The sequence below is a fragment of the Sinohyriopsis cumingii genome, chromosome 4 (genome assembly GCF_028554795.1).
Source record: "Sinohyriopsis cumingii isolate HCF-2022 chromosome 4, ASM2855479v2, whole genome shotgun sequence".
Lineage (NCBI taxonomy): Eukaryota > Metazoa > Mollusca > Bivalvia > Unionida > Unionidae > Sinohyriopsis > Sinohyriopsis cumingii.
In genome coordinates, this window is record NC_142964.1 from 42065083 (window position 1) to 42085066 (window position 19984).

At 35.1% G+C, this 19984-nt stretch overlaps 1 protein-coding gene across 2 annotated transcripts in view; it reads right to left on the minus strand.

Annotated features, from left to right (window-relative positions):
- Positions 1–19984, minus strand: part of LOC149801051 (zwei Ig domain protein zig-8-like) — an 85906-nt gene that overhangs the window by 18741 nt on the left and 47181 nt on the right. Inside the window, exons 1-2 of one of the 2 annotated variants that reach the window (XM_089955086.1) lie at positions 14428–16072; positions 3939–4060 (exon numbers count right to left, since the gene is read on the minus strand). In XM_089955086.1, coding sequence (XP_089811212.1) covers positions 3939–4060; positions 14428–14548 — 243 coding nt within the window. In that variant the 5' untranslated portion in view covers positions 14549–16072. Of the gene's footprint in view, positions 1–3938; positions 4061–14427; positions 16073–19984 lie in introns of those variants that run through there. The other variant, XM_089955087.1, reaches the window with a different exon arrangement.

A 19984-nucleotide genomic window follows, 5' to 3' on the forward strand; every position in this document is an offset into this window, starting at 1 on the left:
ATCAAAACGTAATTTTAGGGTTGCAATTTAATTGTTTCAAGAACCGACCCATGTTAATAAGGAATGGGTTATATCAAATTATATAACCACGTTACCTTAATTTAATTAACTTAAGTTTGTACTTGCAAATACAATATACGACACTAGAAGAGGTCAGTCTGTTTTGTTATATCGTACGTTTTGATACAAAAAGCAGCGTTACTAACAAAACGCTTTTGATTCTGGCACTGCATATCTAAATGTGCACGGGTCTGCTATAGCGAAATGATACCATATGTCTTTCTTCTATCTGAAATACCATGCTCACCCTTGAATGGCTCTAATCAAACTGCGAAGAACGTAGACCAAGATATGCTGCCATGTTCTGTGTTGGATGCATGAAATCATTAGGATAACTAATGGCAAACACCGTTATCTGCCGATGCGTAGGATGTGACACCAAAAGTAGTTCCGCGCGCTGTTCATTTTGGGGGCACGTTATTTACGAGCACGTAAAACTGGAATCCGAAACCTACAAGTAGCGATACAGTTTTAACCTTATATGTGAATCTGATTTGAATTTCTAAAGTAGCTTTAAAAATGTTTCAGTCATATCTCTACGATGTCTGCTGTGTGGCTGTTTATAGTGATGTTTTACACTGGGGCATCATGCCGCAGACATGTGGCATTATGTCCCACCCTATCACATTATCCTAACACCAGGACGACCATTCCCAACACTACCCTTTAATGCTGTGAGCCTAGCGAGGCAGCTGTTAGTACCATTTTAATAAGTCTTTGGTAAGTCTTTCGAAACCTCGACCTCCCCCATCCGAGACCTTTAATCTTATATAAATTTCTATTTCATATCACTACTCATCATTAAAACAATGATGTAAATAAAATTATCGAGTATTGAAATTTAAGTGGAAGAGGAAGCGAAGCAAAATGGATTTAATACAAGTGCCTTGCAGTTCGTTTGAGCTGGGCACAATGGTTTTAATACAACTGGCTGGCAGTCCATTTTAGTTGGGAGTATCGAGTATGCTATTAATAGTTAGCGTGTCATCCGCAATAGATGTACAATATATTTGTGCCCATTGACGAGTATACATGTATGCGGAATTGACAAATATACATGTATGCAGCACTGACAAGTATACATGTATGCAGCACTGACAAATATACATGTATGCAGCACTGACAAGTATACATATATGCAGCATTGACAAGTTTACATGTATGCAGCATTGACAAGTATACATGTATGTAACAAGAATACTGCACACAGCACTGGCAAGTATATATGTATGCAGCATTGACAAGTAAAGATGTATACAGCATTGACAAGTATGTATAGAGCGAACACATAACTAAATATATGTTACATTATTAGTTATAATAAGCACAGGATTGGATAGTTGGTTTGTCTTCTTGAACAGTTTCTAACTGCGTTCATAGTTTAAATATTCAATTTGTTATCCCACATATTTGTTTACCTGTATTTTATATATTCATTTGGCTTGCACCCAAAATAATGAAGTGACCATCATATAAGCTTCGAGTATTAAACTTTATTATTACTCCTGATTTATGTTTAAAGTCAAATTAGTTGATTCAAAATAAACTGATGTGTAAAGTGTTAAATATGTACGAATGTAGTTTGATTTGCAAGTCTAAATATTAGTTACCGATCAACAACGATTGCCTTTAGTTTCTGTCTATATTGCGTTTATATTTGTTCTGCATATCCTGTGTTTATATTCAGCATATTCTGCACACGTTGTGTTTATATTTTTCATATAATGTGTTTATATTCAGCACATACTGTGTTTATATGCTGGATATATTGTGCTTATATTTTGCATATATTGCGTTTATATTTTGAATATATTGTGTTTATATTTTGCACATATTGTATTTATATGCTGGATATATAGTGTTTATATTTTCAATATATTGTGTTCATATTCTGCATATATTGTGTTTATATTCTGGATATACTGTGTTTATATGCTGGATATATTGTATTTATATTTTAAATATATAGTGTTTATATTTTCAATATATTGTGTTCATATTCTGCATATATTATGTTTATATTCTGGATATACTGTGTTTATATGCTGGATATATTGTGTTTATATTTTAAATATATTGTGTTTATATTTTAAATATATTGTGTTTATATTTTGCACATATTGTATTTATATGCTGGATATACCGTGTTTATATGCTGGATATATTGTGTTTATATTTTAAATATATTGTGTTTATATTTTAAATATATTGTGTTTATATTTTATTACTAGTATAGACTAACCTTTTAAATTTTACACACTGATATGAAAAAAATATATACTGCAATAAATATATTTTATAAATGATATTTTAAAGCATGACAAATTTGTTTCTGTAAATTTTTAATACAATAAATCATAACAGCCAGTAAAGTATTTAATACGAAGAAGAAGAAAAAAACGAATGACGGGTGTCTAATCCTTTAGATAGCATTCCCTTAACGTCAACGCACTGAAGCTGGGGACAATAACCTCAACAAAATATTTTAAAGCTCAGATTATTCAAGCCATCTTTTATATATTTATCTTATTTACACGTTTCCCATAATTCTGTCTTCATTTGGTTTTGTAAGTTATACAGCAAAAGGGCTCTCTCATCTTTAGAAGAGTTCCACATATAAGGGCAAACGGTCAAAAACTGAGCGTTCTTCTCAGCCAATATCACGACATTTAAAAGTTTCATTTAAGCTTTGTGTTTGTTGTAAACCTAAGAGTTTTATACAAATTGTTAGAACTTAAGTCAGATTGTCAGTATTCGTTGATAGTGGACAGTTTGGTTCCTCCAGTTAGCCATGACCGTGCCATGATTTTGAACTTTGCTAGCTTTCCTCTTACGATCATTGACGAGTAAGTACATTATAGGTAGCCATGATAATGGGGTGTAACGCACTACTTACGCTTGCAGATGGTAGATAGCATAATGACATTCATGGTAACTATCCTCTTCTATCAAGATAGGAAAACTTACTATAACCCTAAAATTAATACATATAAGGTGGTCCAAACCCTAAGGACTATCAGGCCCAGCTGCACAAAGCGGCGGACCATTAAGCCTAGGAAAGTTTAAATAACCATACGCAAAAGGGTGAACCCAAACCAAGAAAAAACCCACCCAAATCAGACTCAGTAGATAAAGTTTAAATAACCCTATAGACTATCACTATTCGGTCACTGGTGCAGTATTATATTTAAAAATAACGGCACAGAATATATCTCCAAAAATCGACCAAGACGTCAATTCATTAACCTTTTGGCAAGGGAGTCAAAAAAATATATACCCCGGATAAACCAAGGTGCCTTCCTAGTGAGCAGGCTCCTCCCTGACCGAACTTTCCTCCTCGACACTGTAGGCCATTAAATTGATAAACGTGCATAGCACATATTAAATACATGAATGGAGAGGTACGTTTTCCTCTCTTCATGAACAATTAATTAACCCTCCACATGGGAATAAAAACCTAGGTGTCAAGATGTGACGTCATAGTGGCGACCAATCGCTACTGGCATCACATACTGCATGGTTGACAATTAGCGAAGCTAATGCAGACTGAATTGCTACCTTTAACTCGAGTGTGTGCTGGGTCTATCCCCACTCGAGTATCGCCTTACATTCAGGTCGCTAGGGTCTATGAAGCCCGTCATATTGACCCAAGACCTGACGGTTCAATTAAATAGTGCCTTTTATGTACAGTAATGCCTGGGGGATGAGGCTGTAATTCCTTCCCCCGGGATCAATTAAAAAGTCCGCCTATGGACATTAACCAGACGTACATGCCCGTATGGGCGAAGACGTCTATAATTTAAAATTTAAACGATGATGATGATGATGATGATGATGATGATGATGATAGACTAGTATATTAACATTACTGGACGTACCGTTTTCGTGCCGAGGTTATGAATAGAACAATATAGAACCGCTAGCTCCCCAGTTCTGTAGGTCACGTTCACAGGAGTATCCAAAAAATCGGGTGTTTCGGTACTTCGTATCTGTCTTATTCCTGAAAATGTAAGGGTAAACAAATTGTACGAATCAAATACAGATTGAAATAACCTTCTTCTTTGTATAATCAATTTTGTTTCAATTGCAGTAAAGAAAAATATTAAAATCAAACATTGCAAAATATTCTATGCCAACAATTTTGACTAATTATGACTAATAATATGAGTTCATTATGTTATTGAATAATAATAAAACAATATCAAACAAAAGCGGAACATCTAATAGGACATAAAGAAAAACATATCATTGCAAATTGGTCTTTCTGGTTATTCGGCTAAGTTGGTGAGGAGGTAATAAAAAGAGTATGTCATAAGCTATCATGTCTAAGCTTGCGCAAAGCTATCCCTAGCTAAGTCAAGTTATTACAACTTTAATATTTAACAGTATATTAAAATGTAACCGTTCGGACGCAGAGAAAGGGAATCGAGGAAGCATACTTAGCTAAGAGGAAAGGTACTTTATATGATCGCTCATAAAAGAGGTCCAACTGCACACTGCACAGACCTAGATCTGCTTAATGCGCGGGCAGATACAGGTCTGTGCGGTCTGTTAGGACTCATCACTAAAACAAATAACACAGACGCAATGTGAGATGGCAGATCGGTATCTATGAAATTTGCAATTAGACTCATCGTATAAGCGAGTCCATAAGGCATACATATTGCATTATATTCAAGTGTCAAATGGTTACACGTGTGAGTTGTTTGAGTACAACACCATATTTTAACTCCCGTTCAATAAATATTTATATTCAAATGTCAAATGCTTACACGTGTGAGTTGTTTAAGTACAACACCATATTTTTAACACCCGTTCAATAAATATTTATATTCATGTGAAAAATGCTTACACGTGTGAGTTGTTTACAACACCATATTTTTAACTCACGTTCAATAAATAATTCTATTTAAGTGTCAAATGCTTACACGTGTGAGTTGTTTTGAGTGCAACACCATATTTTAACACCCGTTCAATAAATATATCCAGTCAAAAACCTTACCCAAATTTTGACTTTAAAGTATGGAGTCAAATGGCAGTTGGAACTTAAAGGGCGTATGAAATAATCCACGTTCCAAAACTTCCGCAAAGAATATTAGATTTAGTCTGTTGAAATGGCTTATGTTAAAACTTAGTCTTCGTGTTATAAATTATATTATTTTACACGAGGCATATAACTTCCTATCTAACAATAAACAAATAAGTTACTGAATACAGCAGTGTGACATGGATATACCACATATCGGAAGGATCGGAAACTGTGTATTAAATTAAATAATATTTTTTGCTAGTTAGTAAATCTCCTTTAAAATAAATTTGAAATCTTTTCTTATGAAAAACAATAGGATGCAATAACAGCTCATTGACTCAACAGTTGTGTGACACCTTGAAGAGATGACAAACTTTGCAGCAGTTTTATAAATCTTCTTTCTCTTTATATGTGGAAACATAGCAGCATGAGCGTAAACGTTTAATTGCATTTTTACCAACGTAGTTTGCACTAGTGAGCAATTTATCTCACAATACAGCGCTGTAAATGAGGTGTCACTTTATTCTATCGCTGAGAAATATAAGACACAAACACAAGGATTTGCTTGCCAAACATATGAAAATTTGAAGCCTTTTGATAGGTCTGTTTACTTTTGTTGGCGCTGATGGCCTTTTGAACACACTAATGGCTGTGTCATGCCAAGGAAATGAGGGCTGTATCCAATCAAAAATTGAGATAGAGGGCGTGATTACAATTCAGATCCAAATGATACCTTTTGAAATCGTAAAGAGTAATTTATTATTTGCCTGGAAGGATCGCAGATCTATCGGCTTTACTCAGAGAAAGAAACCACTCGTAATCTGTTAGAATCAACACCAAATTGCCCTTTTGCTTATTGTACTAAAAGCTATGTAATCACACAATGCGAAAAAAGGAAAGACTAAATAATACAATTAATTATAGAAATCTGCAAAAGAGAACGGTACTGAAGGTATCACGTACTTTTCCTAGATGAAGATTTTGACAAAAGCACAATTTTTAAGGTCATTGAATACATAATTGAGATCATGATGGCATGCGGGCAAATAATACAAATAAACAAGTAAGCTCAATAAATCTATGTATAACTTGTATGGAGATGGTGTGAGACACCATGAGGGCGTGGGTGGGAGAGGGAGTTTTGGTTTGCTCCCCATTAGGATTGTGCTACTGCCAGTGTGCGGACCAGAGACCCCACCTCATCCCTCAACTCAGACAAGTGTTCTCACTCTCTTTAAGCATCCAAATGATCAAATTAAGAGCCAATTTAAATCCCGTCGGTAATATCTCAAATTTTAAAATTACTGAAAGAAAGAAAAGGAATGGGATGGGGGATGGGAGGGGAGCTTCGGTTTGCTACCCATTAGGGGTGTGCCATCGCCAGTGTACGGGCTAGAGCCCTCACCGGACCAAAATTAAAATGTACTTAAGTTTTATTAGGGTTAAGAAAAAGAAACCAGTGGATGGGACAGGGAATCTATGTGGAGGAAAGTACGAGGCAATGACGTCATGGGGCTATGTCACATGGCGCTACGCGAAGTGAACAGGCCCAGGAAATAGTCTAGGAAAAAACACCCCACGTAGAAAACTAGCAGACCATACAGAAAAACAGGGGAATAGGCGTGTTGGCAACTAATAATCTTCTATAACCCTTTCCTGTCTAACTATACAGCTCTCTTACTGTATAGTTCTTTTCCCTCCTATGGAAATTTCTTTAAACCCTTTTGGTTAATGGGTTAAATAATAAAGAGGAGGCCAACTCGAGTCGGGAGAAATACAGTTAAATAAAGAAAGTATGGACCCCCACTCAAGCACAGCCGGCATCATTCTAGAATTTAACTAATGCGAGGAAAGACACATACCAACACACATATAAAACAATAGGTTTATTTTTTAATGATAAACCTGTAGTACACCGTTCACTCGCCAGAATTCAAAAATATTAATTAAAATTTTATATATCAGAATTTTATCAAAATTATCAAATGGATCTGTGATACCCAAATAAAAACGTATATTAAGACAACTGGGATGAATTGAAAAAGTCGTGCTGTCCCGACACGAAAACTATATAGCACACACACAATATAGCATATATACACAGCACACACGGGACGAAGGAGACCTCTAGCCAAGGTCAACTAAGAACTCAGGGGAGGGATTTCGAGTAATTACTAGGATAGTTTAGTATGTGGAATTACCTCTGAAGTGTTTCATTTACATGCGTATTTGTGATATTGGGGTTGAGCCTTACATAGAGAATTATTTGATGCGAGGCGGATTGTTAGCCTTGAGGTCAGAATTAACCTTGTAATTCGCTATTAGGTTACTTTGTAGTAAACCAGTGCATGTATTAATGCTTTCAGTACTGAAACTACTCTTCTACAAGTAGTTAATGACATTCACTCCGCTTTGGATAGCGGAAAGATTACAGTCCTCACCCTCCTTGATTTGTCTGCAGCATTTGAGACAATATACCATGATATATTACTTCACCGTCTCCAGCACGTATTTGGCATTCATGATACAGCCTTATTGTGGTTCAAGTCCTACTTGGTCAACAGGACACAAATTGTGTCTGAAAATGAAATTCACTCCATCCTAGTTCATCTATGTTTTGGTGTTCCACAGGGGTCTGTTCTTGGACCTGTTCTCTTCATTCTATACAATCAGCCGCTCTCAAGCGTCATAGATCATCATCCAGTGTCTCACCAATTGTACGCTGATGACATCCAAATATACAAATCTAGCCACCCTACTGAAGTTGATGCTACCATCCAAGGTGTAGAGAGGTGCATTTCTGATGTGAAATCATGGAGGACATGTAACAAGCTGCAGATGAATGATCATAAAACTGAGGCCATTCTGATTAAAACACAACGACTTTCTCATTCACAGTCTTTACCTCAAACAATGAATATCAGCAACACCAACATTAAATTCACACAATCAGTACGAAACCTAGGTGTTACTCTGGACAGTACTCTCACACTGCACCAACATGTCATGAACATATGCAAGGCTGCATATCTTGAGCTGAGACGCATCAGCTCCATTCGCAAATATCTTTCAGTTGATGCCACTAAAACACTTGTGTGTTCGTTAGTATTTTCAAGACTGGACTATTGTAACTCACTTCTGTCTGGTTCATCTCAATATCTACTCCAGAAACTTCAAGAAGTTAAAAACACAGCAGCTCGGATTATACTTAGAGTACCACGATCAGAGCACACCTCCCCGCTGCTCTGTACTCTACAATGGCTATCCATTCTATCCAGAATCAAACACAAAATTTGTTCTCTGTGCTACGTTTCACTGACGGACTCCAGTCCAACATACATATCCGACCTAATCCATGTGTACATACCAGCAAGATACTTATGCTCCTCTTCTGACAATTGTATTCTCATTATTCCCACTATGAAAACAAAATCATATGGACAGCGTTCTTTAGCATACCAGGGCACAGCAACGTGGAATGAATTGCCCACTTAACTTAGACACAAAGACACAGTGATCTCATTCAAGAGGGCTCTTAAAACTCACTTATTTCGACTGCATGAACCAACTAAAAGACCTAATAATGTTTCCTACCTTAAATATTTTCAGTATGTTTTTCATGCTTTCTTATTGCATGGTGTTTGTTTTTGTGATCATATCATTATATATGCATTTATGTTATAAGTGTTGTCTAATGTTGTAAAACGTTTAAAGCTTCTAAAGATTAGGCGCTAGACAAAGTCCTCATTATTATTATTATTATTATTATTATTATTATTATCATGTTAGAATTTACACATGTTTGAATTGTGAATCTGGAAACATGATTGAAGCGTGTAAGATTAGGTACTATGGACGTATGCATATATCAGAGCATGGATATTTGAATATTTGTGTATTTTTTATGAGTTGTAAGGTAAAGAAATGTGTTTGATTATTGTGATATTGTTTAGTATAACGAGATTAGAAATATGTACTAATGTGACGGAATTTATTGATGTATGTATAAGAAGTAATTGATACCATGCTGTATTATGACGTTTTCTTTACCATACAAGAACGTATGGTTATCTCCATGTGAACGAATGCGTGACCAAAGAAATTTAATAGCCGTTATCTGGTGATAGGCTGTGTGTAGTGTGAAATGAGAGGGCTAAGAAAAAAAGATTGTACCGTCCTTGTGTTTTCACAGGAAGCTTTTAAGGGGACAGAGAACTTCCGGTTCCATTAGGTCCCAAGCCTTCAAGAGTTGGAGGCGAAATTCAGACTGTAGCTGAGACAGTCGAAGTCGACATAAGTGTAGGAGGAGGAGAAGGTCTCTAGAGAAAGTCGAGGAGAAGGAGGAGAAGGAATTGGGAGAAACAAGAGAGAAAAAGGATACAACAGATGAGTAGAAATACAAGGACAGGTGGAAGTCAATCTCACACTGCTAATCAAGCGATGCAATATGCTTATTAAAGGGTCGAGCGGAAGGAGTGTAATTCGAAGTTTGAATTATTTGATTACTGAATTGTTATTAAATTGTTATTCATTGAATTTCAACCGTTTTTGTATATTTAATCATCTAACCGTCGGCATTGCTGACTGGGGGCTTGGAGCTTTTCATCTATCTTTCACAAAATATAACTTCCAACAAAATAGAGCCTGGGTGGGACTTCTATAATAGTTTAAATAAAATACTGAGATCACCCCACACCAACCATATAGTTCGTCACAACGTTTATGCAAATAAACCATCATTTTACTTTTCAAGACCATGTTACGCAATTTGGATATACCTTTTAATAATTAATTGTCAAAAATTAATAACCTCAAGTTTTATCTACGATTTCCAACAAAAGTTGTTACTTTGCAAGTTAGACACCACCACTACCCACCTACCTTGTTACAAAAAAAATAAAAATAAAAAATAACAAGTCAAGAACAAAAAGAAAAAGATTAACAATTAGAATGGTACCTCTAATCTCTCAATAAATATTTCTGGAGAAAATGTATTACTTGTGTGAACCTATAGCAAAAACTTAGAAGCTTTGAGATCCATTCATCATTTCCGGAATACAAAACTGCAGAGATATTACTGCCCTTAACACTGTCATACATCATACACTGTAATCTAAAATACTATCATATAAGCATTAGCATATTGATTCCACTTGTCATACTATACTTAAAATGCTGCAAATGGTGAATTTTACGAATTGATCTGTTCAAAGCCGTAATAGTTGTATATTCCTCAAAACTGACAAGAGCGGTAACTCTTATGTACCGTATGTACTCGTTTATAAGTTCAGTCCGTTTGCAAACTGCATAGACCCAGATCTGCCGGCGCATAATGCGCCTGCAGATCTGGGTCTGTGCAGTTTGTTAGGAGTAATCAGTAGAACAAACAACATAGACCATGATCTGCAGACATATTATGCTGCGGCAGATCAGGATCTTTGTTGTTTGCAGTTTGACTCGACTTGTAGGCAACTACTGATGGTATACCTTATCATGGCTCTGTGTCATCTTGAATGAAGAATAAAAACGTTTTTGTTATAGAAAATGGTCAAGATACAACTGAGTCCATTATTCTTTTAAAGACGGGCAAAGTGTTATACCGGTTATTGCATTAGGCTCATGGACGATTTTTTTTGTTCTCACAGTAAATTCAATATAACAGATTCACGGCATTATCACTGGCAAATACATTTTCCGAGCCGGAGATCCTAACCCACGCGGATAGAAGTGAGAAGACAGTGATTGGTAAAGGCGAACGCTTCAGTACACTCGGCCACCCGGGGTCCCAATAAGTACATATATAAAAAAATATACTACACATATGTGTACATATTTCAGCGTGTCAGAATTAATATACACATAAACAGAATTGTTGTTGTTGTTCTTGTTGTAGGGTTTAACGCCATTTTTCAGCACACGATATGGCTATACATGGCGGCCAGTATTAATGGTGGAGGAAGAACCCGGGAAAACCCCAGAAAGAACCACCGACCCACGAGACATAAACAGAATAAAACATGTTCAGATTATCTCTGAATACAATGATACAATTCTGCATTGCAATGCTTCAGTATATCATTCTAGGTGGTCAAGAAAGAATTTATTTAATGAAGTTTTAAACGAAGCAAAGAAATGTTAATTATGTATCCTCGGGCGTGTGGGATTCCAAATAGAAGATAACAATACTGTAAAAGAGCTTTGGCAATAATTGGTTCTTGACTCCCGTTGTTAGATGCTGATCGGCGATTACGCTCGGTATTTGATGATCACAGTTCAATTAGATTAGAGGTATAATCTGTAAAATGATTGCTTACAGAGCTATGTGTAATTATTCCTTTAAAACAAAAAGAAATACTTTTTAATACAGATACCTGTTGTAGACGTGAATATATTACATTCGATTGATTCGTAATAGATTTCAGAATTAACTGCGCGGCCCATTGTCTGGAGTTTCTCAAGATTACGATTGAACATGTTTCTATATATCCAGAAAACTAAAGTTAAAGAAGCAGAAACTTCGACATTTGAGAAGACTACTGTGCAATCTCATTTTGTTTGCATCCAAATCAATATTTAAATAAATTAAAATCTACGTTACCATGAGAGAAAATCAAGCGCAACAGGTGAATATGTAAGAAAGGAATCTTATGTTCTAAGCTGAAGCTGCTAACCTATAAACATGAAAACGATTTATATTTCAGCATCTCATAACTGATGCATTAAATTATGTCATTTAAATGCACACAATAATTAAATATAGCTGCATCTATGAGGATCAGTTATTAAACCAAGGAGTTCGCCAGCAGTTATCCTTTGCATGTTAATTAATTAGGTTGGACTTTTCCGCGCGTGCATATAAGGTTTCTATATCGTGGCGAATACTTAACTGTCAGCATAATTTACCTACGCACCTTTTGGCACATCATATTTATATAACTTTGTCGAAAACTATCGATTATGTTGAGTGCCTTTGCAACATTCTACAAATGTTTATTGCCAATCATACAAGTCCATTAATCCAAGGAACAGCAACGACAAAAACTCCCTTCCAGTGGGAATCACTATCTGCGTATGCTAGAACGTTATTGATATGGCGATAAAGTTTCCATCTAACCGGTAATTGTAAATCGGCAATTTGTCTTCTTGGTCCATAATTATCTTAAAACGTCAAATCATATCGACTGTACGACAAAATAATGTGAACAATTTATTTGAAGAAACAAAACAATCGGTCTGTTATAAATTTCTGTCATCAAGAGGCATCAAAGAGTATTTTCTGACAATATATAATGAAAAGTGAATCATCGATCATAGAAAAGCTTAACAAAATGTGAAACTCTTCTGATTTTAAATTCAGCTTGATGCAAATATTCATAACGCTTTTAAAATTCAACCTTAATTAACAATTAGAAAATCAAATTCATTAACTAAAATATTTAACTATACTGGTCTTTTTTGCGCCTAATTCACAGACAGGGGGAGATAATCGTGGCCACTACAACCGAGGACGGCTGACACTTGCTCGAAGTGTTGAGTAATAGACGATGACATTTTTTTCCTGTTGTCTGTTACATTGTCAAGCATTCAACAGCTTATGCTCAATAAATGCACAACCTTTGTAACCCTGCTGTGTATATGCAACTTCATCAAAGGAATATTTGTTGTTGTATATATGTATGTATGTATGTATGTATGTATGTATGTATGTATGTATGTATTACATCATATCACAAATAATTATTATTACACATAAGTAGCTTCATTATTGACAATATGCCTTAACAATGAGGGGGTGTGAGGTTATGTACTTAATGCAGTATTAAATTTTCTTATATTTTGTGTACGATATGAGGAGCCCCGGATGGCCGAGTAGTCAAAGGCCCCGGATGGACCCAGTGGTCTTAAAGCGCTCGCTTTTACAGCTCACATCTCACCTTTGTCAGCATGTGATCGAGTTTCAGCTCTTCGAACATGTGCACGTAAGAAAGCTTTGCCTGTAGCTTCCCGAAAGTTTGAAGTTCTTCTTTAGGTTTTCTTATGTTCTTCGTCCACAAAAAATACTGACAGCCATGTATAGCCTATCATGCACCAAAAATGACATCGAACCCACAAAACCAAACCAAACCCTATACTACAAGAACATAACACTTTTCTGCTCATAATTCTTGCATACTCTTGGTAAACAGTAAAACGGTTTGTTGACAATAAAAGACCACATATTGTAATGTACATGTGACGTAGTTAACGCATTTCTTCCTAGTTTAATTTTCTTGATACAGCAAGCCAGCCTATACTTACGAGAAACAAATGTCCCGCGCATAAATGTGATGGAAATAGGAAACGCAAGATAAATATAATTAACTTGATTGCCAATGTTTTATGGGACAATATTTCAATAATTAGTTGTAATAGCAGTATCACCAGCGTCTGTTGTTACAAATATTACTACTGCTACCACCACAACTATCAACAAAACCAACACAACTACTAATACTGCAATTAGTACTGATACTGCTGCTGTTATCATGTTGGTGTTTTTCCTTTTTTGTCTGTAACGTTTTAATAAGTAGATGTACCTTTACGCCATTGTAAAATGAGACTCCAAAAGCATATTGTAAAGTCAGCATAAATCTCGTACACGTTTTATAGACAATTTGCCTCGTATATCGGTCCATCTACTGAAGTCAGTTTACCAAACGACTTGCCGTTCTTGAAACCCATCCCCGTGTCAAATCTTTGTTCTTATTCCTGTTGGATAGCAGGCATAAAACAAACAGTTGTTTAAATTCTAAATTCATTTAATTTCTATCCCGTCTGATTCTCGAACAAACTAATATACTTGTACCACTTTCTTTGAAACCTTCGTCTATTACTGTGTCGTTCTTTGTTATGATACCGTGCTATGAATTAAGAAAAACATAAAACTAAAAGTAAATTCGTAGAAATTATTCGGCTGCCATGTTGTACGCTGTTGTATTGCCAATGTATTGAAAAAGGCTTGCAGGTATCTATGAACAGTTTTAACAAAGGCATGTTCCCGTATCGTCTTAAAAGTGGTAAAAATATATAGCAACAGAGTAAACCAAAGGTTTTATCATTTAAATTCTGGTTATGAGAACAGACGACATTGATTTGGTATGTATCAATTAAGTATCGAGATTTATCATTTCATATAATTGTTAGTTGCCTCTAAATGAACCATTATGATGTATAACCTGACACTTTTTGATTGCTGTTGTGATAGGTTCTGTGAGAGTAATTAAAACAAAATTAGTATCAGCGACAAAGCGTTGTGAGATGATTCAGAGAGAGTGAGTCACAATGCCAGCTTCACCTACCTGACGCATGTCCCAAGCTGATGAAGAGAAAAGATGTGATCCAACACTGGGAATACAAAAATATCCCCACCATACAATGTATCCAGGTGGTCACGGGGATGATATTGTCTAAAGAATTCATCTTGAAAATATTTTCCAGTTCTCACCTTCACACTAGGGTCATCTTACAAGTATTCTATTAATATGTTATAAGTCTCCAATTAGTCGGGAATGAAAACAACACTTTGATAATACATCTCAGACAAGATCACACAACTAAAGAGAAAAACAACTCCGGTTTACTTTCTCCTGTGCAAGAACTAATGTTCATGAAAAATGACATATCCCACGCGCCACAAAATTGGCGTCTTCTCCACTCAGTGTTATAATAATATTATCGATATCACCGATTTATACAAATGAACATCGAATTAAAATATTAGTAATATATTATTGGTTATGAAAAGTTGAGCGCACTAGCCAAACTGTAATAATCTTCAAGCACATCATGTATATTTTTCAGAAATATTCCCGCTTTTCCTGTGAAAAACGCAAGAGTTGACTATGTGGCCGGTTACGGGTTTACCCATGTAATAAATATTACTTCAGAAATCTATTCTATTCTGCACCATCGCTGCTTGCTTAGCGCCTCTGATAAGGCCAGCCACTATACAATCATCTATATTATCCCTACGCCGCGCAGTCAAGCTGACATATGTAGGTTAAGAGTCTAACAAAATAGTTCCACACTTTGGACCCATTTAATTATTTTATTTTTGTTTGTGTTGTTGCTACTGTGATGACTTGCTAAAATCATTCTAATTTATGTCATTATTGCAAATGTAACTAACTAAATTCCTCACAAATATGTGCTAACATGCTTTTCTGTTAAACTTCATATTTTCTATGCTCATTGGAGCACTTCCGATTTCAAATTCGTACGTTTCGTAGGTGAGTAGTTCTACCAAGATGTTAAGCTTTTCAAGTTCGGAATAAGCCTTAGATGCATATAGTTCACAATCCCATACTCAGTCTGAATGGAAGTGATCGGTTTTGAAAACCACTGGAGTTTTTCAAGATTTGAATCCATTATAGACGATTTGAATCATGGAGCGTCAAGATTAAACAGTGTTATTCCAAGAATAAAGCGTGTATTAAAACTCTCTTTTTCTGTAGTTTACATATAACACGAAGAAGATTGTCCATCACGTTCTTAGAAGTGACAGTCATGAATAGAAACAGGAAAATGCAGTTCTTGTTATATTAAGCATTCGGATCATGTAGATATTACTGCCAGAACAGCGGATATAAAACATGGAGTGTTGAGAGGAACCACGCGAAATTTATAAACCGTCTCCGGGTTTTCTGTTCTCGTCCCAACTATTCCTAATAACACGTAACAACACAATTAAGGAGCCAACAAGATCCTTTTGCACAAATGGACACCCTTAACTCTGTGGTCCAAAGAAGTAATCACCACACAGTATAATGTATTGCAAACAGTTAATTAGTACTGTGGAATACCCAACGCATAAAACTGTTTTTCCTTAATTTCTGTTAGCGGCCAGTGTAACTTCATACACATTTATCAGATATCATTTCAAGCCTCTCCCAAAATTTTGCATTTCTTCAATCGAACCTGCCTGTTTCCATTCTTTGCTGTTGTTCGGAGTCGTAGGTCATGCACATATCAACCAGAAGCAGCGCTCACTCCATTCAAATTTAGATAGTTTAAGACAAAATCCTTTGTTTCTATATCAATGTAATACTGTTTCTTTGTTATCACCACATCGCTCAGTCGACTGAGCGGCTAACTAAGATAGGGTCGGGATACAGTACGATATCAATGCGAAATGTTAACAAAAGGAAAATCTATAACATATTTTCATGTTAGCATGCGCATACGTCTCTCTCTCTCTCTCTCTCTCTCTCTCTCTGTCCCTCTCTCTCTCTCTCTCTCTCTCTCTCTCTCTCACACACACACACACACATCATATGTTTTGTTCATATGTTTTGGTTTTACATTATCGATTGAAGGCCTGAAATATTGAATAATAAATTCGTCATATCCCTAAACAATATCGTTTCCTCCAATTTCTTCCATAAATGTCCTTTTATGGCCTATTTTACGGATCTGAGGAACACAATGGCAGTAAACCAACATTCTAATATACGTCTATAACAGTAAACCAACTGTCTAATATACGTCTATAACAGTAAACCAACAGTCTAATATACGTCTATAACAGTAAACCAACTGTCTAATATACGTCTATAACAGTAAATCAACTGTCTAACATACGTCTATAACAGTAAACCAACTGTCTAATATACGTCTATAACAGTAAACCAACTAATATACGTCTGTAATAGACTGGCAAAAAAACACTATCGTTATTAAATGCAATAGTAAATACATTTATAAGTCGCCAATAAAGAAAAAAAGTATGAATTAATGTAACACCTGTGCCTTCCCAGAGTACCTGTTACCTGTAGTAAAAATTTAAGAAAAGGTACCATGAACGCAATGTATATAGGTATATTTCCACACTTGTTATAACATTTAATATAATTTCCAAACTTAAATGGCTCTGAAATGAAGAGTAATTTCAAACTCTTTAGTGTGTGTGTGTGTGTGTGTGTGTGTGTGTGTGTATATATATATATATATATATATATATATATATATATATATATATATATATATATATATATATATATATATATATGCAGTGTGTATGTGTATCGTGAACATGTACGCTACTCTGTGTAAGAAAGACCGTTTTTCAATTTGTTCTTTTTTCCCACTTTTTACGTACTGCTTGCATATTCCTTATTCAAACATGTAATAGTCCATGACTTCTGTAAGCCTTTGTGTATAGTGCTTGTCCTGTAAATGTAAGTTGATTCTTCCCCTGACAAACAGCTTGATTAGCTCGAAACGTGCTGAACATGTTTTATGGTTGCGTCGTTATCAATTTATGTCTCGATTATACCTACGATTTTAACCAATAAGAAATAGAACGAATGTACGTTTCGTACCCTGTGAATCCCATTCCCCGACCAACCGTATATTCTTTCTGATCACAATTTTCTTCTTGCAAGCAATTCTGATATGAAAGAGAGAATCTGTATTCATTCCGATATCCCCAAAGGAACTCTGTGGATAAATTTTCAGTTAACAAAATTGAACGGTGGATATTACAATGAACAGCAAATTATCAGCATTATTAGTAAACACTACAGCACACCACAGCACACCACACAACACCACACCGCACCGCACCGCACCTCACCACACCACATTACACCACACTACACTATATTACACTACACTACGCTACACTACACTACAATACAATACAATACATTACACTCACAACATAGAAACGATACTGCACCAACAAGACAAAGATATGTACATTCTTAAGGCTATTAATACGAGGCTAAACTCAGATGTCATGTAACTGAAATTCATATCTAAGCAATGGTCAGTTAAAATTCTTTACAAGATAGCTGAATATAGGATGGTATTATTTACCGTAAAGCTTTATAAATGCAAGTAGCCAGACTTTTAACAAAAAACTCTAATATTCTGAGTATTCATAAGTTCTATAAATTTAAATATATTTTTATCGATATATTTGACTCTAAGATCTGTATAAAACGAGCTTTCGATTGCTAAATGATATAAATCATCCTTTTGATTGTAAATAAAACTAAGCCATATATGAACTGGTTTACACGGCCTCACCTAGCTACCAGCTTCAACTTCAAGCCTTTGAATGTATACCCCAAGTTTAGAAATCGCATTTCCATATATCAAAGAATGTAAAAGTGAAATTTTATGCCGAAATTTTCAATATTGAAATCTGAAGATAAACTATCAGTTTTTTCACTTGCCTAGCTAATGTTGTCTTGTGTTTTATTAAAGGAACAGCCTAACGTTATAACAAGTCCAAGATATGTAAACATGTTTGCATTTTCAAGTTTTTCACTCAAGTTTAACTAATCTACGGTCTTACACTAAGTAACACAGCGAAGCTAACTAAACAAAGTTTTCTAAAATCAACAAATAAATGTATTTCTTTAAGTTACAAAGTGAAAATTCAAGAGGAACTTACAAGCATTACAGGTATTGTGCATTAAATCCCAGATAATCACAATGTTTATATCACAAGCTTAAATGTATAGAGTGTTCCAAGCGAATTCCAATATTGAATGTGCTGGCGTATCAGCAGCCTTGAATAGTTTGATGTGCCAACCGTCTTGATGTATCACAATCATATAATCCAAAAGGTCCTTAAATTAATTTACAATAATGCCAAAATAGTGATTTAGTTCAAAATGTAAATGATCACTTTCCAATTCCAATCATTAGCTTCTTTTTTAATTATAAAATATGGTTTCACTATGATTATATAGGAACAAAACAGTAACTAATTCAACAGACTGAACTTAAAGGAGGAATGAATAATTTTTTTGACCACAACCTTACATAAAAACCTCAGACGAAATAAAATGACCAAAATGTGGGTCAGATGTTCTGTTCCAGAACATTCTAAGTTTCTAAAATATCAAGATCTTGAATCATATCGTAGTAAATGGCCTATTTATAAGTTACAAATATGACCAAAAACATTAGTCAGGTATGCCAAACTTCTACCTTCAACTACTGAGAATGGTCATGAGTAAAATACAAATTAAATGTACATAAAAGTAAGTGAATTCCATATTTTTTACGTAAATCTTTTCTAAACATTATAGCTTGTGATCTAGAGGTGTTCACCACTTTTCCTTCCTGGCGAACATAAGTGGTTTTTAGGATCTCTACATTTAAAATTGCAATTGTATCCTTTTACAGCGAATCCCCTCCCTCATCCCGTTAAACCTCTTCGTCTACGCCATAAAGCTAGTACATGTAGTAATTTAGCCGAGTAATTATGTCACGGATACCCTGTAATTGGTTTTCAATTTAGTGTGTCAGGTTACTGAAAAGCGTGAGTAACACGTGCTGCTTACGACATTGAAAATGTTTGTACTGAAAAGGCGGGAATCATATAAAGGACAATCGACTTTGATTACAATAGTGATTAGATTACAGCCGACAAAACACAAATTGCAAGTGAAAATTTAGTGTTTCTAGAATAATGAAAATTATCATCTCATACATAAAGAAAACAAAAAATATCCATTTTTATTATGCCATACAAAAAGTGAAACTCATTATCTGAAAGAAACGTCTTTTTGAGCTGGTTGTGTGTATAAGATTACCAACAAATAAAAACAACAAAACGGAAAAAAACAAAACACATAGGTCTAAACGGTCTATTCACCAATGGGGTGTATATGATTCCATCTGTAATGTATGTATTTATTGTAAAATGATACACAAGTATGCGTTAATGCAAGCACTACTGTATTAATTGCATGCATGTTTGTAATATGTGTTATTGCATGAACATTTCTAATGCCATTATAATTACTAATTGCAAACAGTAACACCTCACTGGCATTTGAGTTTAGCATGTTTTAAGCATATGCACAGACATGAAATAAATCTGACTTGACTGATGTT